At 42.7% G+C, this 25,727-nt stretch overlaps 1 protein-coding gene across 1 annotated transcript in view; it reads right to left on the bottom strand.

Moving 5' to 3' along the window:
- Positions 1 to 5,564: 5,564 nt before the first annotated feature.
- Positions 5,565 to 25,727, bottom strand: part of PLB1 (phospholipase B1) — a 93,718-nt gene continuing 73,555 nt past the window's right edge. The window contains exons 58-60 of the mRNA XM_030945881.1: positions 9,710 to 9,768; positions 6,069 to 6,135; positions 5,565 to 5,645 (exon numbers count right to left, since the gene is read on the bottom strand). Of these exons, the coding sequence (XP_030801741.1) occupies positions 5,565 to 5,645; positions 6,069 to 6,135; positions 9,710 to 9,768 (207 nt within the window). The remainder of the gene's footprint in view (positions 5,646 to 6,068; positions 6,136 to 9,709; positions 9,769 to 25,727) is intronic.

Raw genomic sequence — 25,727 nt, forward strand, 5'->3', positions numbered from 1 at the left:
CTGACTCCAGCTCCTGCTCCCTCTTCTGTGAAGCAGCTCCCAAGCCCAGCAGTTTCCAACCCCACTGCATCCCTGATGAAATATATCATCAATACATTGCTGCTGGGGTACAGGGCACTGAAAAGCAATGGAAGAGGCTACATTGTTTTCTTATGCAAGAATATGTGCATTTTGGTCACAAATGTAGGATAAGCAATTCTTCAAGATGGAAGCAGAAAATCAGGGGTTAGAACAGAATTTTCCTATCCCTATCATTACATAAGTAGCCAGCATTTGGGATCTCTCGTGCTTTTTTTGGCTTTTAAAGAACCTTTTTCCTTTCCTTTCTTTGAAGCCTCAGACAATGACCATTACTCAAGTCTGAATCACAGAATGGTTTGGTGTGGGAGAGACCTTAAAAATCATTGAGTTCCAGACCCTGTCATGGGCAGGGACACCCTCCACTAAACCAAATTGCTCAGAGCCTCATCCTACCTTACCATAAGCACTTCAGGGATTGGGCATCCACAGCTTCTCTGGGCAACCTGTTCCAGTGCCTCCCCACCCTCACAGTAAATTATTTCTTCCTAAAATCTAATCTAAATCTGTCCTCTTTCAGTTCAAAACCATTCATTCTTGCCCTATCACTAAAATGATGAAAATCTTAACAGGTTAATGGATTCATCCTGCGAGGTAAACTTTTTAAAATATGGTAGATTGGAAGAGTTCTTTGTCAAAAGCACACAAAGTAGCTGCCTTTGACAAAAGAAATCTTTTTCAGTGTGAGCTTTTAGCTTCAACTGTTCTTCAAAAGTGGATCACCCAGTGCTGACTTAAGGTAGTGGTAAGCTTCCACGTGATTTCAGTGACCCAACCCTTCTCCACTGCTCTTATTCCACCCACCCAGCACAATGAGTCAACTGACTGCACTTAGGAATTTGCTGTACACCTGTAATTTATTGTGCTGTCATCTCAGAAAGCAGTATTGTTGAAGAATGACAGTCTTTCCTTTAGAATTTACTGTCCCAATAAAATTATTCACCCAATCTCCAGTTCCTAGAAAACTCCACAGGGGAAATCACATTTTAAAGAGGGTCCTCTCTTATCAGTAACAACTGAGTAAAAAGTGAATCATTGCACAGGACTCAATGTGAAATACAGATGGCCTTGGAGTGGCAATCAAACTTTAAAAGTTCATGTTTCACAGAAAACATTAAGCTGGGTTGTTGGAAAAGGTTGCCCCCACACTTCGAAGCATTTTTTGTTTTAATGTAGTTACCAGTTGTTTCAGGATGCAAGGAGGAGCCCACCCAGGGCAACTGATGTGATTTAGATAAGGGAGATGCACAGTCTCATGCCAATGGCTGAGTCAGATGAGTGACAACACAGAAAATCCAGCCCAGCCTTTGCTTTGAGTCTGGCACCCGAGGACATGTGTGACACCAAGCCATGATCTGGTATGAATGGTGAAAGCCCTGAATGAACACAAAGCTGGTTTGTCCTAAGCCCTCCCCTGCACGAGGTCCAGTGCAGAGGGGTAGGTTTGCCAGGACTGAGGAGGTCCATCCTCCCCTTCCCAGGCTCTTAGTGATGCCACCACTCAGCACAGCACACACTGTGTGAGTCAAAGGGAGAGCAGCCACACCACGGAGCAGCTGCCCCATTGCTCCATCAGGAGTGGTGTGCTTTACAAACACTTATGTGCAAAGACCCAGAACTCCTCCTGCTATACAAACACTGACGTGCAAAGACCCAGAACTCCTCCTGCTATGATTTACCGCTCCATTCAAAGAGAAATTCAGTGAAGTAATGCATGAAAACCCAACAGCCTTAACATTCTTCCAGTGCCTCACAGTTTGCGTCAAAGAGTTCTGAAGAAAAAAATCAGTTCCAGAAACTTGAAATCCCCCTATGAGATCCAAGTCCGTACCTAGCCTCCTTTTCTTTTTTTTTTTTTTTTGAGAGAAAGCTCAAGATAATTCAGCTATTCAGCTGAATCAGTAAGGAATATAATTTTCATGAGTCTTTAGCGGCTATACAGAAATCAAGACCACCATCCAAATTTTGCCACTAATTTGCTATGGTTAGGCCACTCTTCATTCTCCCTTATTCTTGCCCATAAAGTAAAGCCAATTCTAATGACTGCTATTATGGCAGAAATACTGGAAGATATAATTAGCTAATATTTTTCCAACAGGGGAAATATGTAAAGTACTCAGCAAATGCTGAATGTTCTCACTAGTGTAGGAACAGTGGTGGACAGTAAGAGTGCCACCCTTTTAGCTAAGGGAGACATAGAAAAAAAATCTGTTTATTGAGATGGAACCAAAATTGAAATGTGTTCAATTTTCACAAATTTTCACAACTGCACATTCCAGAACTTGCTTAAAACCCCAGACATTATGAAATCACACAATCTATTTGCTGCTTTTCGAAACCAGGAGAGTGATTCCTTCATCTCCACAAACATACTTCGGTCTTGCTTCTACTGCTTCTTCACAGACAACTTTGCATTACATATTTTCAAATCTCTATGCCAGGCAAAATGAATTAGTTCAAAAATCTTATGGAAAGCAGATTTATAAACTTCTTTGATAAATGCTGTGTTTCAGCCTAGGATGGTTTTTCTTTGCACATTAACAGATGAAAGCTACCAGAAATGATGATAAAGCACAGGGTAAGAAACTCAGGTAGTATAAAAGTACTCTTCAGTTGGCTTAGCATGACTTATACTTTGAGGATCTGGACACAAACCAAGTGGAAGCTTGCCAACAGAGCTTTTCCTCAGCAACAGTCTCTTAGAGAGGCTGTTGCAATCCCAAATTATTTCCTCTATTAAACCCCTGTTCCAGCTCAGGAGTTCCTTCCTTTTGCTGTAGCAATGGGAAAATGCAACCAACAGCATCAGACCCATCTGTACAAACAGTTTAACTACACAGATCCGTGATTAGTATTTTAATTTGTGCACTGTGCTTACCAAAGAAGCTTGAGAGCCAGCTTCAATTCATAAGGAAACATATTTTTCAAAGCCATCTGAGCCAACATGTTCACAAAAGAACACTATCTGACTCACTGAAATCAAGATCCTCCTCAGCAATAAAAACCTGGGGAAAGAGGATTTGCTTCTTGCCCAGGATGTCAACAGGATTTGCTCAATGACAAGAGACACACTGATCACTGGCAGCCTAAACCCAGCACAACAGGCATCAGCAGTTAGTCCTGTCCTTGTAGATACCTTAGATGTGTTCATCATCATCAATTTCATTAAGACGAGAATGCTCACATCAATAAACATACACATTTGGTGAAATAAGCTTGTTTGATAAGATTTCTCTCTGTGCTGGAGTTTCACTGCTAGCAGAACGTGCAGCTCTGTGCCACCACTGCCAGTACTTTTGTTCTCAGTACCCCTATTAACACACAGACCCCCAGTACACAGTAAATGATGGCAACTAACATGGGAGGTGCCTGAGGCACAGAGAGAAATTGGTGTTAGTGCTCCTCTGCTGCCAGGATACAGCCCAGGTTTGTGGTTTGGGTTGTGGCCATTGAGGAGCCCAGCAGATTAATATTTTTCCTTATTTCCCCCTTCACTGTAGCATTCAATTTCAGTAGGCCTATATCTTGCACAGGAAAACGTACCACTAAACACAGATGAGAAAAATATATACTACATACAGAAAACATCCTGTAGGGACCTTTCAACATCATTTCCAGATATCATATTTTTCTGGTTATAAAACAACTCTTCAGTATCTTCAGCTGTGCATGGTGACATGACATAAACCCAACACAGTAATATCAAGGAATTTATCTGTTTCCATCTTCTTTCCTGCCACCAACTGTATGAGAATCATTTACTTAAAAGCAATTTTGGAATACAGGTATTTTGACCTCAAGTATATCAAGACACCTTCAGGCAACCTCCATGCAGGATCAGCTGAGTATAGACCCATTTCCACCATGACATGAGGAATAATGTCATTTGATCTCAGTCTTTTTATCTTTTCTAATGCTTTTGTCTCTTTTGCCTACTCCTCCTGTTACCTGATGTGCAATATGCACCTTAAGAGATCCAGAGTACATTGTCTCAGAGAAATAGCAATTAATTATTTAACCTGTCTCTATAACAGCCTTCCAGGTGTTGAGACAATCTGTAAGCTAAGCACTGATGTTTATCTTTGTAACACGGCACTACTGCATGAAACCTGTCAGCCAAACTGCTGCACAAGCCTTTTCATTTTTGTTCATTTTTAGTTTTTATGGAATCGCCTTACAATAGAAAAATGCCTATTTACAGAAAAAAAAAAAGAGACAATCTGCTGTTAAATCCTCCCTTTTGTCCATTCTGGGCAGGCATCTGTCACCATGCAAAACATCACACTGATTTCAGTCCTGTCCTTATCACCTTTGCTGTGTAAGCAGTCAGGAGCCGGAAACCTGGAGCCAGACTTAGATGCAGCACTTGCCATTTCCAAGCCACCTCATTTCTTGTGGGATTACACATGTCTACACATCATCTGACTAATTTTAAGGTTGTCCATGGGAGGAGAATGGAGTGGGTGAGGGCTGAGAATCTGCTGCCAGCAAAAGAACCCCAAAATTGTGGGGTGAGATTTTGTGCCCTGCAGTTGCCAGATGAACCTTTGGTGATTAGATTTCCTTTTTTGCCTTTATCAATATTATTACAGTTATTTTTTCATGGTCTGTAGCAACGCATTAAAAATCCCTTTCAGAGATCTAAAACTATTTTCCCAATCACAGTGCAAACAACCTAAAATTAATTTAATGAACACTAGAAGAGTCCAGGTTTTTTATGGGTCTGTTTTTCATGATTATTTGGAGGTACAAAGTGAGGCACTTTTTTTGGTGCCTAACTACTGTATCTCCCTTATGAATTTCTTGGTATCTACTAAGATGAAATGTATCTGCTACTTTTCTTTCTGGCATGTGACTTCAGGGTTCCTCTCTGCTCCAGCTGGCTGCCTGCTTGTACAAAACTTGCAGGAATTCAATTAGCTTTAAGCCCACTCTCCAGCAGCCAAATTAAATCAACTGGTGTGTTCAACAGTTATCTGAGGATGTGCAGAACATGATCACCCTATTTCCTGAGGAAACCAGACTAGCAATTCCTACTTCTAAGAGCTAATCACTTGCAATGGATGTATGAAATAAATGGAAAAATGAGAAGATGGCAGAAAGGCCAAAGTTAGGTAATAAGAAGTCGAGCATTCCATTGTGCAAGAAAATGAACATTAGTCACAGTACAATGCTGACAGCTGGCACCAGCTTTTCAACCAGGCAAGGCATTTAAAGAAAGGATGGGCAGCCAGGAGGGAGGTGGCAAGGTGGCATTTTGTCCTAAATCATCTTACATATGCAAGGCAGCATGGGGGGGAAACTCCACTCGAAGAGAACTAGTAGGAGATGTATAAGCAAAAGTGGTTGTGTCAAATGAGCAGGGATGAGCTTTTCCACCCTGGATCCATGTGCTGATCCTGGGAGACTGACCTGCCCCCATGCCCCATTTGCCCCATGAGTTGCCATTCTCCCCACCCTTGGCCTGGGGGCTGATCTTCTATCTATCACTCCGGCTGCCTCAACCCAAATGGAGCAAGGGGAAGCTTACTTTGTAAATTCACACACGAGCAGGTGGAGAGCTGCTGCTGTGGGAAGCCAACAGACAGTAACTTTTTGCATTGTTTGCAAGAGGTGACTGCCCACATTCTCCACAGGGCAAGTGGTCCTGGGGAGGGACTGTGTTTTCAGGCACCTTCTGTTCAAAAGTGAAATGCTTGCACTTTTCAGCATGGGAAAGGGAAAGGGAGTTCATGTGTGTTGAGAGACATCTCAATGTGTTTCTGGCATTTTCTGGGTTACAGGAGACATCTGGGCTCTCACCTTTCTGCATGGGTGGGTACTGGAGGTTTGGATGGAAAGAAAGCCCAAATTTAAAGAATTTCTGTAGCATGTTTTGGCTGAGTAAAAAGCAGCAGCAAACAGGTGCCAGTGGCTGAACGGTAGAAATGTGGCCCACAATGACAGAGACAGCACAGAGCACAACATTCTGTGGAGCTAGGACTACTCACAGGTTTGACTGTTTCACATATCCATAAGACAATGTCACGCTTTTCATTTGACCAAGTGAAGATGAGCCTGGAATAAACAAATGTGAGAATTACTAGCTGAAGCAGTAACAAATCAGACATGTATGCTTTGCCTCTAGGAAAACTACTCCTCTTCCTCTCTCTGTATCAAGAGCAGGAGCTGGCTCTTATCAGCTCTTCCCCTTTTCTAGCTCTCTGCTGTCTGAGTTACCTTGTTCCAGGGCAGCTTTTTCCCCACTGGCTAAGCCCAATGCTTTAAGGCCCATGAAGGCTTTAAAGCTGCTTACAGATTGCAAAGCGACCTTTTTTAGACTTCAGACTGAGATTGACTCACGTGAACTCAGAGTCCCTGAACATGGGTAGCAAATTGTCTTCCATATTTCTAAAGTGTCAGATAGTCATTAGTTATAAAAATAAATGTCACGTGGCTTGCAAAATACATGTCCAGCCTATTTAAGAATACTTAATGCTTGTGGTAAGTTTTTTATCTCCAAGTATTTTTATCTAAACTAGTGGTTTCAGCCATTGGCCTCAGAACTGCCTATAGGAGGGAAGGAGAAAGGTAAATATCATACATTATACTCTTAAAAGGTGAAGAAAAGAGAACGGGTAAGCCAAAGACAGAACTTGGATGCTACCCAGGAGGAACGAGGATGGACTTGTGACACATTAGCCATCATGGTTGCAGTGCTTTGCAGAAAGGCTGTGCTTTATGCCTGCTTCTTGCCAGACACCAGGCAGGAAGATTTTCTGCAAGCCCCATCCTCAGCATCTGGCCTCTGGGAAAGGCAGGACAGGAGGCAGAGCGGGTCCCCACTCCTCCCAGTGGCACCCCAGTGCTGACTGCTGTGCCAGTCTGCAAGGCAGGCAGGCAGAGGATACATATCTTGGCTTCATGTGAATATTGCATGATTCCTCTTTCCTCTCTGCAGTTCACTAAGCTCTCATTTCCTACGCCTCTGCTAGTGCAGTTCAGGCTGAAAAATAGTCTTCCTAATGCCCAAGCTTGTTTGCTTTCTTTGGGGATGTTTATTTAATATCTCCTCACTAATGAGTCAGGTTTTTTCAATGATCCACAAGGCATCAATATTGCATGTGCTCAGAGACCTGAAGGCAAAGAAATACATGGATGCTAAGCACTGTGTATTTCAAGAGGCAAGTGTTTTGTTAACAGCAACAGCTAAACAAGGCAGGGAACAGCCTGAACTTCTGGAGTCAACATGAGATCAAAGCACATAAAGGTTAATGGGCAAAATGCCATAGGAGCCATTCTGCAGCGGGAATTTATGATTTACAAGTGTACCAGGAAAAGACTGCTTTAATCACTAGATTATGCTAAGTACTTGCCAATTTTAATACAGTAAACCACTATTTTTTTCCTACTTCAGCATCAAAAAACTTGCCTTCTTAAATATAGAAACATATAATCTGATTCTTATCAAACATTTTCCTCTCCTTCCCCAAGAAAAGCATTAATATTATTAATATTAACCCCATCAAGATGTCTGAGAAAAGGGGGCAGATTTTACCTCTTCCTCCCTGTCCCTATTCTGTTTTGTGCATCCCATGACTATTTGCTTGGAGGCACTTGTCCCATTTGCCTGTGCTGCCCTCTGGGTTATTTTCTCCATGACTTGGAGTTGTCTTCTGAGCAAGAAATCCCCTGATGCCCTCCCCAGTATCCCTGTGTACCTCAGTTGCCCAGCATGCTCCTTGGACAACAACTTTGCCAAAACAAGGGGGGAGGGGATGTTGAGGAGCCCCCCAACCACATGTCCCTGGTGCCAAGGACATTCCACCCAGAGGGTCATCCCACAGCCAAGGGAAGCTGCTGCAGGAGCAGGGCAGCAACCCTGGCTCACCAGCTCCTGAAAATGGCATGCTAAAAATTATATTGTGTGCTTAAATGGTATTTATAGACACCATCAATCACAGAGGTCCTAAATGCATTAAATCAAAATTAGTTTAAAAACCAGTGTTCTTCAAGACTCCTAAAAACAGCTCAAAAATGATATAATTATAGCCCTCTCCTAAATTTCATGGTTTCAAGTAGGTCTCTGATGCTCAGCAGGGCTTGGTTTACACTGAAACTCAGTGCCTGACACTGGTATCCATCAAAAAGGGGAACAGAGACAGCAGGAAGCAAACTCAGACTGACACTTTCTGTTACAGGGAACAGGGCTCACAGCTCCCTTACCTTAATGAAACAAGAGTCAGTGATGTAACATCAGTAGAGATTTAGTGTAAAACAAGCTAGAATCAGTCTCGCAACCTTCAGAATTGGTAAAAATCAAAAGAGAGCACAAAACCACAGCCCTATCTCTAAGCCAAGACAAACAGCTGACCTCTTGCTCTGTTTTTAAACTCAACCTGCCCCTCCCTGTCCCTGACTATAACTGGGCACAGCTGGGTGCCTGCTGCTCAAGTCCAGCTGGGGGGAGGCTGAGGCAGCAAACAGAAAACATATGTGAACCACAGACCTTGCAAAATTAGCTGTATGCACTATTTTTTCATTCTTGATGTGGTGGCATTTTAGGCAGTGTTGGAGTGCTCACAGGGGGGCAGTTTCTTTGGCTAAAGCTTGCTTTTTGGCCATCTGAACCTAATTTATGCAGCTGTAGCAGATGTGCCATAGCCAAGGACACAGGGATAGCAGCAGGCAGTAGCAGTACCCCAGAGCAGTGTGATAGGCACAGCTCCTCAGTCACCAGTGAACATGTATATTGCTATCCTGAGCTTGACTCCTAGGTCTAAAATGAGTTACCTTCTTGAGTTTGGATTTTCCTGGCTACTTGTGTTTTTATTTATGTTTACCAATTCATCAGCACTGCTTGCAAAAATAAGATAGCACTTACAAGCTATTCCCAAGAGAAGAAGCATTTTACATTCCGAGTTTTACTAGAGCAATGGTACTAGAAGCAGAAATAAGGCATAAGTTAGTGTGTCTCCTTGCAGTAATGCTGCTTATTCCCTGCATAACTAACCTACAAGGGGTGGAGGAATATTAAGTACCATGTAGGCCACTGATTTTCCTATTCATGCAAAACCTCCACTGCAAGTTTAAGCAATGCCTATACCTATCATGCAACAGAGTAAGCTGTGATGCAGTTTGCTTTTTCTTCATTAATGTAATTTGTTTCTATCCCTTCCCTTCCTCAGCCCCTCCTTTTTTTTTTTTTTTACTTACTCTTCTGCAGAAAGTCAAACCACAGGCAGCTTTCTTCTACAAACAAATCCAATTAGCTAAGATTGTGGATGGATTAAGATTTAAGACTCCACAGAGATGCCTGGATGGAAAACCTTTGCATTAACTAGTTCTTATTCAAAAACAAAGAAGGATGGAGGACAGCACCACATTTAACTTGGGGACTGGTGGGTGGAAACCACCAGATAATTAAAGATCTCTCTTTATTACCCTTGAAAAGGGAGGGTCAGATAAGGCAGGATATGACCCATTACTGGCAAGGACAGGTATGTAGGTCACTGTGTCACATGGAAAGACACTGAGAAGAGCCTGAGCAGCAGCCTGCACACAGTGGCCCAGATCAAAGAAATTGGGGACACCTTCACAAAGAGCTCTGCCCATGGATCAGGGAACAACAGAACAAAGAAAAACACCATACCCAGCTCTTTTCTCCCTCTGGAAAGACAAATGGTCATCTTGGCTGCTGTCAGGAGATAGCTGATGGAAGAAAAAAACATTTAATGAAGAATTCCTAGGATTTTTTAGGGCCAGAAATAGGGAGGGCAAACAGGTGCAGGGAGTATGCAGACAGCTGCATGTACAGCATGAGTGACTTCTGCTTGATCCCACTCTTCCTGGAGTTCTTTCATCCAGAAAAACTGTCAAAGTGAGGAGAAGGGAACAAAGATTTCTCTCCTAAGGCATGGAACACAAATGAGGCAGATGGCAGGACTAATACAAATGTTTCAGCCATTCATTTTTTGGGAACAGGTTAGGAGAGATCTGAATCCAGCTTCAGCAGGGTGAGCCATCAACTAGTCTGCAGCTCTGGCTGAATAGCTGCAGATTGCTCTTGGAAATAAAAGTTGTTAGCATGTAGATGCCAATAAAGTCCACATGGTCAGGTAAAACTGATTGCATGAGAGAATGCTGGAGGACCAGCTACCCAGCAGGAGTCACTAAGGGTAGAAGTGCTGACAGTCACTTCTCCACTGCTTTCTAGTGATGACTGTTTAGATCCATGTGACTCCAGGAGGCACCACGCTTGTCACCTGCCCGGCAGTTCCCTTGATGACACGGTGTTGCACAGCAATAGCATCTGACTATTTCCCTGCATCAAGACCTGGGTATTTCAGGACACAGTATTTTAGATAACTGTTTATACAGTAACAGCTGGCTGCAATGAAGTCATCAAGTATTTCTGAGCTTACTTAGTACTGCAGAAAAATCTAACAAGAATCTGCCTGAGCTCCTTAAACATGGCCTGTGTCCCAAAGGGCGCCACAAAACCCATGAAAGTGGCAAGGGCTCAGCACTGCAGCAGAACTTGCTTTGGGTGCTAGCAACCCAAATTTTGGCAGTCTTTGATCTAACCAGCTTGAATACTGGGGGAGAATCCTAACGCTGCAAAAGCCTCTTTCATGATGAGGGTGATTAAACAGTGGAGCTGGCTGCCTAGAGAAATGGTAGATGCCACACCCCTGGACACATCCAAGGTTGGGTTGGACAGGGCTCTGACCAGCCTGATCTGCATGAAGATGTTTCTGATCATTGCAAGGATTGTTGGACTAGATGACCTTTAAAGGTCCTATCCAGCCCAAATATTCTGTGATCTCAACTGCATCAGCTATTCATTCTGCCCTCATCAGAAAGGTACTGTTGCACTCTCTACTTCTGCTGCTACCACCTCTGAGCAGAATGCTGCCAGTTTATCAAGAATATCTGCCACCAACAGAGCTTATTAGAGGATAAGAGCTGTCTTGTTTGAATGCTGAGTTGGAAATGTATTTTGTTTTCATATTGTAATAAATCTGAATGTTGCAACCCCCTGGAAAATAATTGTTTAGGATTGATCATAATGGAGAAACAATGTTTTTTAGAATCTGCCTGTGGAGTTTTTGTGTCATTACATTTTATATGGAAGAAAGAAATTTATTTTTAAAAGTCTCCAAAAGTGAGAGCAAGACACTTCACTACCATCCAAACTTTGCAAAACATTAATTTCTTTAGAACTGTGTTTTTTTACTGGCCTGCAATAGCTGTAATTGGGTATTGGTTTTCTGTCCTACTCTAATCAGTATAGCAATATCCAACAACGTGTGATGAAAAATTATATCACATTACATGGGCAAAAATGTACTTATAATGTATTTGTAATGACAAAAGAATGAGGTTGATAAATGTAGTTTATTTCACTCCAGTGGGGGTGGTATGAGAGATCTGCAAAAGGCTGGTGGGACCCAGGTGAGCCTATGCTAAAAGAACTGCAGAAGGAGCTGTATCATCAAAACTCTCCTAGAGAGCAGTAGACAATATAAAAATATTAGATTAGAGGCAGAGTGGTCATTTTGAGCAACTTTGGCAATTTTAAATGCAAGCAAGCAGAAGGTTGAGAGAGATCAGGAACACAAAACCTGGGTTCCAGCATTAGCAAGTCAAATTGTGAACTGACGTCAGGAACACAGTGATGATTATGTCATGAATTTCACAATATTTGATGCAGTTTCCTACAGCTCTTGCTCCTGCAGCTGTTTCCAGCCTTGAAAGTATAGAAAGTATTAACCAAGCACTTCAAACAAAAAAAAAAAGTAAATAAAAAAAGCACATCAAACTAATTATTAAACTGCACCAAACTCTCAGGGTTTTCCAGCAGACAACTCGTGCTGTGTGATGGTCTGAGTTGAGCTGATAGTGCTGGCTGCTCAGCTGGAGAAAATTTGATTTTCTTGAGGGGAAGGTGACTAAGAGGGAGTATCTGTTTTTAAAGATAAGAGGCTAAGATACAGTGGCAGTGTGGTTGGTAGGAAGGAATAGCTGTAGTTTTCATGTGGCTTTTTTTTGTCTGTGTGAGAGATGGAGCAAGACTAAAAGTGGACCCTAGCTTTCATGATAATCTTTACTTGCTCCCCATCTCTTCCTTATATTTCTTACATAGCACTACAGAAGCTTTTGGACACCTGGGAAATGGACCACTAACTGGGATATATATACACATATACATGTGTGTATAAATCCATATTTATCTGTATAGATGTTTTGTAAATATCTGCAAACCCTTAGTCACCTTGGGCCTTGTAAGAAGCAAAAGCCACAACATGCAAGAGGTACCAAAATAAGAATTTAGCTGCACAAATCCATCTTTAATCTTCCTTTAATTACACGGGCCAGTGGGGCATTAACGCTGAGACAGCGCCATGCTGCAGAGAGCTCCAGCAAGAGTAAAGGAAGCAGCAGCACCTGATGGTGCAGGGCTCTACAGGACAGTGTGAAGTGAAGGCTGTAATTAGGGAACCACTTTATTGTGAAGCAGGCAGCCCAGTGAAAGCAGCTGATGAGACCAGCTGACTGCATCTGTACTGACAATAGCCTGCTAGCATCATTAATATCTGTCATTGTTTTCCCCCCCACCCCAGCTCATCTCTGAGTGCATAGAGTGAGGTAACCTCCCCACACCAGAATGACCAAAATCCTCAGTGAATTTCTTTGCTGAGAACTGCCCTGAATTTCTGTGTTGTGATGGCCACTCTGTCAGGTATGGGGGGGAGGATTTCATCTCTGGGCTCACCTATGGCAAACAGCCAAGAAAGGATGGCTGCATCCTACTCCTGCTTCACACATGCTCCCTCATGTGTGAAGGACATGGAGCAAATACAGAAAATACAACCAGGCAGTGATAGATGCAAAGGAATAGACTATGCTCAATCCCAGCAGAAAGATAACAAATGCAAGGCACTTCCACAGAGCTCTTCCTCAGCGAGTTTGAAATGCTCCTCACACACCTCAGTGAATTCATCATTCCTGGCTCTTCTGAGAGGGGGTCAAAGTCCAACGACCTGTTGTCCTCTCAGGAAGACTGGGGCAGAAGGAGAGAGCAAGGTGCTTCTTTGAGGCCTGACACATGAACAGAAAATGAGTCTGCTACCTTTCAGTGCTTAATACTGAAAAATTTAGCTTAAATGCCTCAAAAAGACCTTTGGAAATCCCTGACTGATCTGCCCCTTGCATCTGGTACCCCATACTCTTTTCCTCCCTGAGGGTATTTCATGCAGTTTGGCTTGGAGAAGCTGACAGCTTCTCTGTGTATGCTGATGGACTAGCCCCCTGCTTTTCAGCTCAGCTGTTAATGCAAGTGGAAATACATCCAGGAAGAAGTTTGCTCTTTTGCTGCCCTTGATGCACCTAGACTGAGCCTACAGCATTTTGGGTCTCCAGAGCTCTCAGTCTAGCAGCTTGTGAAAACATTCTGAATTTACTACCCTTTTAACCAGCAAAGAAAATAAATCTTCCTTGCCATAAATGCTAATGTTGGTGCACTGAGAAATCCAAAGGAAGGCTGCAGAGGGAGAGAGATACATTCCCCATGCAATGATTAAAGTGCCAGTTCATGAAAGCTGACGTCAGCGCATGCTTTCAGGGTGGCAGAGCACTTTGCATTTATCCTTTCCTTGTTTGTGCTCCATCTGGATGGGCTCCAGTGGAAAAAAAAACAACAGAGGGAAAAGGAGAAGCTAATGCCTTTCTAATACACTGCTGAATTCCTTTGGTTCCACACAGGGAGCAGGCTCTGAACCTGATTCTGCCTGCCCAGTTCAGCGAGATAAAAGAAACTGAAGGCAGCCGGTGCTCGGGCCAAACTAAGTCATAATTAGATTGTCATAGCAAACAGTCAGCTGGGGCAGCTCAAAGGAAGACCAAAGGAGAGCACAGAGGTAAATAACATCTTCTTAGGATTTGATAACTTGCAGGGACAGCCCTGTTTCCCATCAAGAAGATTCATCCCAACTCACAACTGCTTTTATATAAAGTTATGAAATTTTAAAACTCAAAATTAAGCTACACAAGTAAGCTACAGTTTTCTGCTAAATATGGTCTGGTGGGAAGACACCCAGGAGCAGTTCCCCAACTCCATGGTTGGGAGACAGGACAAGCACAGCCAGTATTAGGCTTTCTATTGAAGCAGATTTCCCTTCCCCAGGATAGAGCAGCATAGGGAGTGCCACAAACTCCCTCTTTCCATAACTTTTCTTTTTTTATTTCTGAGCTGCTCTTGGAGTCAGTGGGAAAGGCTTACCCAATCACTATGGTCACACACATGCCGCAACTGCTCCAACAATTACACTGCAGGGTTTCTTGCTGAAGATGGCTGCTGATAATTTGGTTTTAGAGCTACACACTGGTACTGTCGGGCAGCAGGGATGATGATTGTGCACGACAGTGGTTTTGGTCTGTGGTCACTCTCATAGCTAGCAAAATTACTTGGTACAGACAGATCATGTTGATAAATACAGGAGTAGCTTAGCAGTGGAGCTGCCTCTTAAACATTTTAAATAATAGCTTTGCATTAACTGGAACTATTCAAAAGAAACAACTTTTCTTTCTCCTCAGACATGCTGATGATTTAGTGTTGGTTCCCATTCAAAAGTCAGGATGGCAATATAAAAAAGATCAAAAGGTTCCAAATCAGTAATATTTTTCAGCTGAAAAGTAAGTCAAAAGGCAGACATCCTGCCCTGCTGAATATTCTGAAACTAAATAGCCTTTGAAATAACATTCTGAAAACTTTCACTTCAGGTCCACTTTTCCCCGTAATTTTTCTTTCATCAAGTAAAAAATGAAAGACCAACAGCACAAGAAAAAAAAATCTCCATTTCATCAAACTAATTTCTTTTCAATAGGATCGACTTTTTTCTGCTCTGGAGGACACATCACCAACCATGTAAACAGATTTGAGATCCCTAAAAATCCTGACTCTTCCTACTCTATTCAGTGTGCAAGGGTCCTTTCAGAGCTTGGTGCAACCTGCAGCCCTGCACCTTGCAGGCTGGAGGTGGAACCTGGAGCTAATTACTGGGTGTGGGAATGCAAGTGGGAGCACGATGGGAGGGAGGGCAGTGAATTTCCCTGTGGCTCCCTTCCCCACCCCGGTACTCAGTGCCCCGGGTTCCACCGCAGTGCTGCCCAGTGTCTGTGTGTGCACATGGAGCACCGGCGCAAACCCGATCCCCAGTGGAGTTCCCTGCTCCCCACCCCTCTCTCCCGCGAAACAAACTGCCAATATTTTGCCGTATCTGCATTCAATCTATGGTGGAAAACAGGCGTTAAGCTGGCACAGCCACCAGTCTCTCTGTGTTGGTGATCGAGTGATAAGGTGAACAGTGGTTACACAACTGGGCTGTGTCTGTGGAGCCAGGACTGCTGGGTTTAATCTCCTGCTCAGTCACTGACTCATCATGTAGCCTGGAGAACATCATTTCACCTCTCTGCACATAAATTTCATCATCTTTAGTTGGGGGGGTAATAAGGCTATCTCACAGGAATGTTAAGACACGCAAATTACCCTCATGAATATTTGTAAAATTCTCCAGATGATGCTTCCGACAAAGGCAATAAGTTCTTTGTTGTTGAATAAGTAACAGCGAGGGGAATGTCCTAATTGTCAGGCTGGCTTATTTACTTACCTGGTACCAGAGATTTCTGGCAGCTGTGACAAAAGGATGTCTCAGGTAGGGGAAAGGGTGAAGAGATTGTTTGACTCCTGCAGTAGGAGCAGCAGCAGGAAAAGGTCAGCTCAAGCCACAAAAACAAGTACGTGATAGATAAATGCTATGTCAAAGGCTAAGTGGCATTTGTGGCATTTTCAGCTCAGATGCACAAGCAGCTTATGTAGATGACACAGTGATGCAATAGGTATGTCTAATCCTGTTATCAGTGTTCCCCACAGTGCCATGTCATTTCTTCAGAGTACATGCTGAACTCTGGTTTTGGACTTTAGAAGCATTTAGATACCTGAAGTTCTGCTTTTGTGCCTTCCCACAGGTGCCATTTCTCTTGCCTACAGTGAGGATCTCAGTGTCTGTCCTCCACTGAGGCTGTCTGGGAAGCACAGCCTGGGTATGTCAGCACCTCTGATCTCCAGAGGGTCTGGGATGAATCCTCAGGGACAGACATGATTCATGCAGTCACTCAGTTTGGCTGTGGGATGTTTAGTAGCTGCTGCAACCCAGGCCCTAGAGGCTGCACTTGCAGACAGACAAGGTTTCTGAGGGTTCCAGAGTCTATGCTGAAGTAATATACAATGGTTGCTGAGAGAGCTAAGAAGAGAGACATCCTGGAAACTTTCAAACCTTGATCTTTGTTGTCTAATCTACCCCAGCTGTGTCCTCCCCACTCAATCCTGTGTTTTTCTTTGATCTGAAAACTGATTCAGAGGATACCTGTGGGCAGCCTGGCAAGTGCAGGTAAATCCTTCGTGGGTGGAGCAGAGCTGCTGAACCAGGCAATTCCTGTGTCTTTAACCAGTGCAAGAACACAGAACGTATCTTCCGCCTCATCCACCCACTGTGAAGCCCTTACACAAGGCCCAACTTCCCTGCTTCTGTTGAATTGAACCACAGCTGAGCAACCCTGGCTGCTGCTTCACTTTGGGATTCTCTCCTATCACTGCCTAAGCCCATTGGGGCCCTCAGGTGGTGCTTTCCATCACCTGAGCAACACAAAGGGTAGCTAAAGGGCTTTCCTCCATGGCTAGTTTTTAACACCAAAAGGAATTTTTAAAAATCTTTGATGGTTAAGATTGAGATACTTTGAAGGTATCGTGCTCCTTTTCTTCACAGCCATAATCATTTTACATGAACGAGAAAGCACTCTTAGACATCTGGAAGCAGCTGGCTTCTCCAGCTGAAATAACTCAGTGGCAGGAATTCCTGACTGCCTCTCACAGAACCGTGTCCCTGCAGCACCCCTAGTGCAAAGGGACTATTAAATCCTTCTTGTAGGGAAGCAGAAGGCCTGGAAACTAAAAGCACCCTACCACAGAAAAACATTCATGGATCCTATGCTTCATCCAACAGAGAACATTACCACACTTTCATACCCAACTTCTACAAATCCTGCTGAAGGCCTGCAATTAGAGAAAACCCATACAGTTCAGCAAATGATGTTTTCTCAGTGAACTTAATGCAGTTATGACTTCTTCATGAGTGACAATTTCATAGATCACAGAAATGGAAAGACATAAGGAAACTTCCTCTAGCCAATGAGTAGTTCCAACCACCCCTTAAATAAGCTCACCTGTGTTTAATAGGATTTATTTTCTAAAACTGCTCAAGTCCTGTGGGTTTTCTGTCTTTTGCCTTGGGGTGCTGTTCTCTCCAATGGTCATCACCAGAAAAAAATTTTGTTTCTGCTAGAATGGTCATCAAAAGCATCTAAAGTTAACAATTTTCAAAACAAGTATGAGAAATCTATCATTCTCAGAAAGACGGTGAAACATCATCAATCCTGATATCCACCAAAGTTAAGTGGTGGCAAGGACACTTAAATGGAAGATACTTGGCATGTGCTAAGTTAAAATGCGCCAGTCTTTCTTCCTGCTTCTTCCATCAACCCCTGTTTCAATACAGATTCGTGGGCTCCTGCTAGAGATGCTTCTTAGGTCCATGGTTGAGCAAACCAGGTACTTGGAACAGAATTCATTTTAACACAATAATTCACAGAAGCATCCCTCCCTGTTGTGCTCAAAGATCTATGATACCCAGAAAATTCGTTTTATTTAAGTAATATATTAACTACTTTATGGATAGATTTTTTCGTCCTGCTGGCCCCAAAATCCCAGATACCCTCCTTTTAAAAACAAAAGGGAGTGCCTGTGGGGGGGGGGGGAGAAGAGCAAGCATTGCTAGCCCATGATCCTCCAATAGCAAAATCTTTAAATTTTCCAGGAAGCATAAATTGCAAATACGAAGAGCTGTAAAAATCCAGAGCTTTTCCTTTCTTTAGGTGGAGTTGTTTCACCTCAGTGTTTTAACAAAATATTCTTCAAAGTAAAAAAACTCTTGCCCAGCTGTCCCAGGCTATCACATACTGCCTAGCTGTTAAAATGACATAATTTGTCATCAGCACATCTCACCACCTAGAAGGTGGTGGGAGGAAACATTTAGCATTTTGTAAAGCTGTGTAAAATTCTCTGCAGATGTTTTTCTGGACTTTTTCTCTCTTCCTTAAGTTCACTGAGCACCTAAACTGGATTTTTGGGCAACCTGACCCAAGACCTTACAAAGCAGAATGCAGGCACAGTACCATGATGAGAGGAAGATCCATCAGCAGTAACAAAGAAGGCCAGAATTTAAACTCTAGAACTGCTGAAGCTCCAGGCAAATGTTTGCCAACACTTGTCAGGCTTCATCTCTTCCCTGTTTGAAGAACAGATTATTTCTCAGGACCAGGGAACAGTGTAATATTTACTCCAAGTGTCCTTCTCAACAACCTGAGCTGTTGGCCAGTACCCACAAAGGTCCTTTGGATAGTGACCACTCATGTGGGTTGAGCTGTGGCTCTTCTCCAGAGGAAGCATTCATAAAGCCTGTTTTCTCAGGGTGTTAGAAAAATCACAAAGAAGGGCTTTTCAGTGGTGGGCAAGACCACCACTGGCCAAAGCAAAATCCTTGGCTAAAATGGCATCCAATTGATCAATTTTTCCATAAAGATTTAAAGTTTCTTCTAAGCCTCTCCTTTTGTGCTTCAGTAGGCAATCTGCCTATTTAGCATCCACTGAGGCAAAAAGCCATGAGGGCATTTAAAACCAAGGGCATGCCATTACAGAAAAAAAGGAGGAATGGACAACTGACAGATAAGATTACTTCCTGATTTAACATGATACTGAATGCAAAGTATCCAGACCTAATTGCTTGTCATTCATTCCAGATCCATGTTACCTTAATAAGCATGGAGGGAACGTTCTGCAGTAATGTCTTCACAGAAATGATTTTGCTTGTGGAACAGCTGCAAACTGCATGGTTCCTGATTTATTTTTTTTAATGCCAGTGCATTTCACCACACACTTCAGTCTACTGAAGAAAGATGCCAGAAGATACTTCCATAGACTAATTAAAAACATGCCAGTTCCTGTTCCAGCTCCTACTGTATTCATGCATTAAAGATACACCAAAGCTACAGAAAGTAGGGGAAGTCTCCTGTTGCATTACCAGAACAGAGCCAATATAATTTAAGATTGATGATTTCCCACTTCCCAAAAGCACCAGTAAAGGCAGCATTCCTTGCAGGGCTAAGTGCTGCAGGGAACTGCAGTCCACCATTCAAAAGCACAATCACCCAGGCTCCTGCACAAGAATTATTTCCACTCTAGAATCCTTAAGGATAGTGAATGAGCTAAGAGCCATTTTTCCTCTCACTTCCCAATGGGCTGCCCTTCTTAGAATTTAAGTTTTAGAAGCTCAGAACAAAATTTAGCTTTCTAAGTGAGAAAAGGGGATATTTAGTTATTCTAGCAGGGGGCACAAGCATGAAACTCGAGAAGCACTTGTACCCATCTCAAGGCAGGACAAGCCTGATGTGAGAGACTGCAGCATTTTGTAACTCTAACTCATGCTCCAGGACTCCCACCCCACTTCCTGCATGCACACATGGTTTGGAAAGGTAAATCAGTACTGAACTACTGTTCTCGAGTTTCCTTTGAAATACCTAGTACTGATCAAAGGTTCTGTAGAGAACTATTATCTTTTTACTTCTTCCCAAGCCAAGAGTTGTATGAGCAGTGGCTATCAAAGTTCTCAGTAGGAAAGACAACTCACAAGAACAACATTTAGGGATGAGAGGAGATAGCAGCCTTTGGATATTTGCTCAGCTTCCTCACACATGAGGCTTATGTTTTCCCAATGTGTCTGAGGCATAGATGCTATGGAATACACTGAAATCTTGTCTCTTGGTTGGAGTTGTGCTTGCTTCAATTTCCCAAGCTAAATAAATTCCAGGTAGATACTTAATGAGCCACAATTAAGACAGCCTGTGCTACACTGGAACAAGATGCAACTGTTCCTCGTTCACATTCTAAATATATCCCCATTTTGTGCTGCATGTAGAGCTCACAGACACCTGTATTTATGCAGGTAAATAAAAGTCCTACTATTAACAGCCCTACCTTTGAGAGCAGATCAAAGAAGAGGTGAATGCAACTACAGCCCCTGAAATCTGACTGTGTAATTGTACTCTGCTCACCTCTTTTTATCTTAGCAAAGACACTGAGAGAAGTGAAATGGAAGAAGGAGAAGTCTGAACACCTTCTGCATGCAAAATTATAAATTTAGGAAACGCAGAACACTTTCTTCTGGGAAACACTATAATTTTCTACTCATTTGCATTTCTGGAGCGGAAATGTAGTACACATTACAAAAAAATTGCACCAGTGCAATTGAATCCAAACCTCACTTTGGATTCAATAAAATTAAAAAGGTTATGTATTTAACAGAGGAAATAAGAAAGATGTTGGGAAACAAGATCATGCAGATCTTGTGAAGAACCTTTTGTACTCATATGAATTGCCCTGCAGATTTAAAACAAGGAAAGTCTAATTTCCAAAAAGGATGGTCTCTGACCTCCTAATTAGAATTTAAAAAAACAAAACAAAAGGTGAAAAACAACTTTGCAAGCTCTTCTGTGGATAATAACCAGGGAGTCTCCAGCCTGGGAGACCTGAACACAAGAAAAGGTCCTATGAGAAGGATTAAGCCAAGCTAGCTTGCAGGTACCACATTTTTGTTTAGACCCCTTACTAGATACTAGTGAAGAAATTCATCACAAGAAGACTCATTCTGAAACCAGCCCTCATACAGAGGATGGCAGGAGCATACAAGACTGTCCCTGGGCTATTTAGCCCTGGAGAAGAAGTGACAGACACAGCCCAGCTCCACACCCAGTCCCAGATGGAAGAAGCCTGGGGTCCAAGTCAGTACAGAGTCGTTCTATCGGTGCTGCCCAGCACTGCACCAGGGATACCACGTGGATCCAAGCTGTTCAGAAACCAGTTTAAAGATGTTTCCATGGCATTGTACTTGCCCATGTAGAATCACTGCTGCACCTTCAACACAATGGTCTTGCTGGTATATAACATGAGAAATTGCAGCTGCCGTTTATCTCAGTCACACCTTACTATTGGGGAATACCAGGTTGCAATCACAGATTTGTCTCTAACATTTTAAATGGAGGTTTATAAGAGAAAAGGACAGATGCACAATTAAGAAGCCAAGATGCATGAACAGGTGTTCTTGCTTTGTGCAGTTGAGTAATATTCATGAAACAGAGAATTGGACCACAGAATGAAAAAGCTTTTAACACTTTGTCCTGGTTTCAGCTGGGATAGAGTTAATATTTTTCACAACAGCTGGTTCAGTGCTGTATTTAGGATTTTGTATGAGAATAATATTGATAACAAATCAATATTTTAGTTGTTGCTAAGTAGTGCTTACTCTAAACCAAGGACTTTTCAGTTTCCTGTGCTCTGCCAGCACCATAAGCTGGGAGTAAGCATGGCCAGGACAGCTGACCTGAGCTGGCCAAAGGGATATTCCATGCCATAGAAAATCATGCTTACTATATAGAGTGGGGGAAGAAGTCCAGGAGGGGCTGATTGCTGTTCAAGGACAGGCTGGGCATCAGTCAGAAGGCAATGAGCAATTGTAGTGTGCAGCACTAGTTCTTCTTCAGTTTTATTCCTCTCTCTTTTTTGTTACTTCCCATTTAATTTCAATTATTATGATTACATTTTACTTTATTTCAGTTATTAAAACTGTTCTTATCTCAATCTATGGGGTTTACCTTCTTCAGTTGTCCTCCTCATCCCAGTGAGGGGGACTGAGTGAGCAGGTGTGTGGTAGTTAGTTGCATGCTGGCATGAATCCACAGCACTACTTTGAACTTCGTTCTCCACCTGACTGGTCTGCAGAAGAGAACTCTAAAATACATTACTGATCAATGTTGTTTGGCACAAAAATCCCTGGGCAAACCCAGAAGCTTCATTCATATCCAACAGGTTTTTTGTTCTGCCACTCTGAGTCACAGCAGAGAACAGCCTCATCAGAAAAAGATGTTTGTTCCACTTGTGTTACAGAGGGGTTGTTTTAATGTTGTTTTCTGTGCCAGCCTTACGTTGGTGCTTCTTGGTTCTTCTTCGTGACACAACCCAGCCCAGTAAAGAACCCACCAGGACCCCGGCAACTGCAGTCACAATGACAGCCCAGTAGGGGACCGAAGATTCTGTGTTCTCCAAGTTGACATCTGAATTTCCAAATCCACTATTTCTTCGTGTGAAAAGAAAAGGTTTCTCCTACAAAGGGAGAGCAAAGGCTTTATTCACCACAGATCACTCAATGGGCAGTATTCCAACAATATGACACTGCCCCTTCTTAGACAGGAATGGTGGATCTTGAGACAATCAGCTGGTTTTGCCTTCTCTCTATCCTAGCCCAAACACTCTCCTGCTCTATTGTCTGAAAATTCTGAGAACACAAAGGAAGTCACCTCAGAATCATGAGTGGTAGCATCACTTCCTAATTTGCTTGCTGCAAACAAGCAAATGGAAATACACAGACTCATTAGAACTAGCTTTAATGAAAGGCTTTCCATTGCAGTGAGGATCAAGCTTTTTTTCTTAAATCTTAAGTAGATTTCCCTGTCTGTAACAAAACAGGAAAATATATTTTAGCTATTTGAAACCTTCACAAAGATACTCTTTTTAAGAGCTCTAGCAATGTGAAGAAAGGAGAAAAAACAAAGGCAATTAATGGAGAGAGCACCTTGTCCTTTACTTACAGGGTTTGGACACCTGAGTTTTGATCTGTCATGGGTAAAGTTGTTGTAAGTCTGCTTTTCACCAACTGGCTCCAGCTGAAGAAGAGAAAAGCAATGTTAAACTTAGTGATGAATCTTTTCCTTCTCAGACTCTCTTGATTCAGACAGTTATAACTTCTTATCCAATTTTTGCTGCTTGCAGGAACAAAGAAGTGTCATAGAAGGAGCAGAGGAAAGTTTGCAAACATTTTAACAGTTGTGAACTGAAGACATTGAGAATCTGATGTACAGGCTGCAGAATAACTCCCTCAGAAGCAAGGAATAGGATAAGTTTTCTTCCTTTTGCATTGCTCTGAATACAATGCATTTTAAATGTTCAGCTAAAGCGAAGTGGTTCACTATTACACCCAGTTCTGCCACGTACTTGTCTCAAATGACAATGGAAAGGAAAGGAAAAAACCCACATGACAGATGTTAGACATATTACTTAGCACATTACTTACAGAAAGGTGCCTAGGTGTCATGGTGATGGGAGTTACTTCAAAAATTACAGTTACAGAGAGAGGATGGGACAATGCTAACCTTTTCAGTCTGCACTCAGACAAGAAATTCCCTGGGAATTTTAGCTGAGGCTGGGTTCACAGTCTTGCAAGAAGCGAGTTACACAGAGCTTTTTATATTATCAGTTGGCAGCTAAGTTGCAATAGCTGACCATAGGCTCACCCTGAGCCCATTTCCAACCCAACATAAAATGTGCCCAGGCTAATAGCAGGCAGTTGTGCTTGGCTAGAGGCGCACATACCACTGGTTGCCATAGTTAAGCTAACAAGCAGAGGCTTGCTCAGTCATGTTAACTGAAGTGTTTACAACTGTTGTATGGACATGCCTGAAGTAATGACTACAAGATTGGTCCATAGAGAACTGCAAAGTTGTCATCCAGCACTTCTGGGAATACATCACAGAGAACGGCTGTTGCTTCTCCTATTGTCCATACAGGCATTTACTGTCCTCAAGGGATTAAAGTGTCAGCTGCATGCCGAAGAGAAACAATAGAGCAACAAGACCAACATAACATGGAAAAAAAAATTTTTATCCAGAAGATTCTCATATGGAAACACTGAGAATACTTTCTCTCTCTTGTTCATTTTTAAAAAAAATTTTTAAAAACAGAAAGAAGCTAGCAGAGATTGAAAAATAAAAATATATGAACCACTGAAAATACAATGAGGGAAGAGAAGATTAGAAGCAAAAGAGGATGCCAAGTTTTGCTGATTGTTGTGGGGTCCTGATGGACTCTTTTATGACTCCTAATCACTTGGCCCACCCACTAGCTAATGCAGTGAAGACTGAATTCGGTCAGTTTTTCATACCTTAAAGGGAACAGCTTTGTTATTTGTACGATGTGTGGCTCATATCTTGCAGCATTCTGCCTGAGGTACAACTGGTTATTTGTAGAGAATTGTAATTCTTCCCATGCCAGGGCACTTGGTAAGGATTCTGGCACAGAGCCCAGACAAAAGATGATAAAATGCAAAATTCTGTAACCACCCATGCTTACTTATCTCTATGCAATCTGTTCTTCAGGAGTATTAGTTTCTGGGCTTAGAAGATGACAGTATCCTCACATACAGGACAAGTTCTGAAAGAAACCCACAGCTCCTCTAGAGCATGTGGCAAGCATGGAGGCAGAACACAAACCAAACTCTCTGTCCACGTGTCTCTTCACCTCAGCCAAACACCTGACAAGGTGGGTTTGGGACCAGTGGTAACCCCTTAAGACTACAGAGTCCTCTGACCTCAGAGAGCAGGAGCACACTTTTTTTTTTGCACAAAGCCAAAACAGCAAAGAATGTTATGGCGAGGGAGAGACTCTGTAAGCCATCCCAGTCCCTGCATACCCCCACAGTGGCCAGGCACAGTCTGGCCCTTTATGTGCACTGACAAGAATCCGTGTCATTTGGCCCTAAGCCTGCAGCCTGCCGAGCTTTTCAGGGAACAGGGAAACAATACAGCCTTACAGTAAGCTTGCACAGCCTTGCCGTACAAGGACTGCAAGGGAAAAGCAGGGATGTGTTACAAGAACTAGATTTAGATAGTAAACAGTAATATCTGCACTTGGCATAAACCAACAGATCTCTATGGGGGGGAATAGTTGTGCTTTGCATCAGTAAGAACCTGATCCCTGCCACCCCAGTAGAAAGCTTTGTGTCAATATCCATAGATGCGTAGGAAATGAGTGACAGTCTGGACAGAAAAAAAATACTCTGGTGGCATAGGAAAAAAGACTGATTGTGATTCAGGAATGAGTAATGGCCAATAGGAATACCACATGGCAACAGAAACCCAATTTAAGACCGCCATATGCCCAGGTACTGTCCCTTTTTTTTTCTTGAAACCCTCAGCCACGCTCAATTTGAACTTTTCTATGTTTGCCGGGGGTTTCTGGCCCACCATGAGCCCTGTTTGAGCTATGAAGCAGAGTGAAACCTACCAGCCTGCTGTCATCTGGAGTCCCAGACAGGGAAACCTGATGGAAAACAGGCAGATTGCTGTGCATGCACAAATCAATTACTCTGAGCATGTGCTTGCATTGTACATTCTATAATCCTGGACCTACAGCTCATATGCTACGCTGGGCAGCTGCACAGATTCCTGCCCTGCATTTTCCAGTCCTTAGTTTCAAGCTCATTCTGGGGTATCCTCTAAGTTTCTTATCTTGCTCAAAATTTTACTTGAATGGAAAAGAAATTCCCCTCCATTTATGTTTATTTCTTGTGCAAACCAGGATGCAGGATTTCTGCCAGCACAATGTATTTGGCTACTGGTGTTTACAAGACAAGGAGGAAATGTTGCTGTGGCATAAAAATGCCATAGTC

The sequence above is a fragment of the Camarhynchus parvulus genome, chromosome 3 (genome assembly GCF_901933205.1).
Source record: "Camarhynchus parvulus chromosome 3, STF_HiC, whole genome shotgun sequence".
NCBI lineage: Eukaryota > Metazoa > Chordata > Aves > Passeriformes > Thraupidae > Camarhynchus > Camarhynchus parvulus.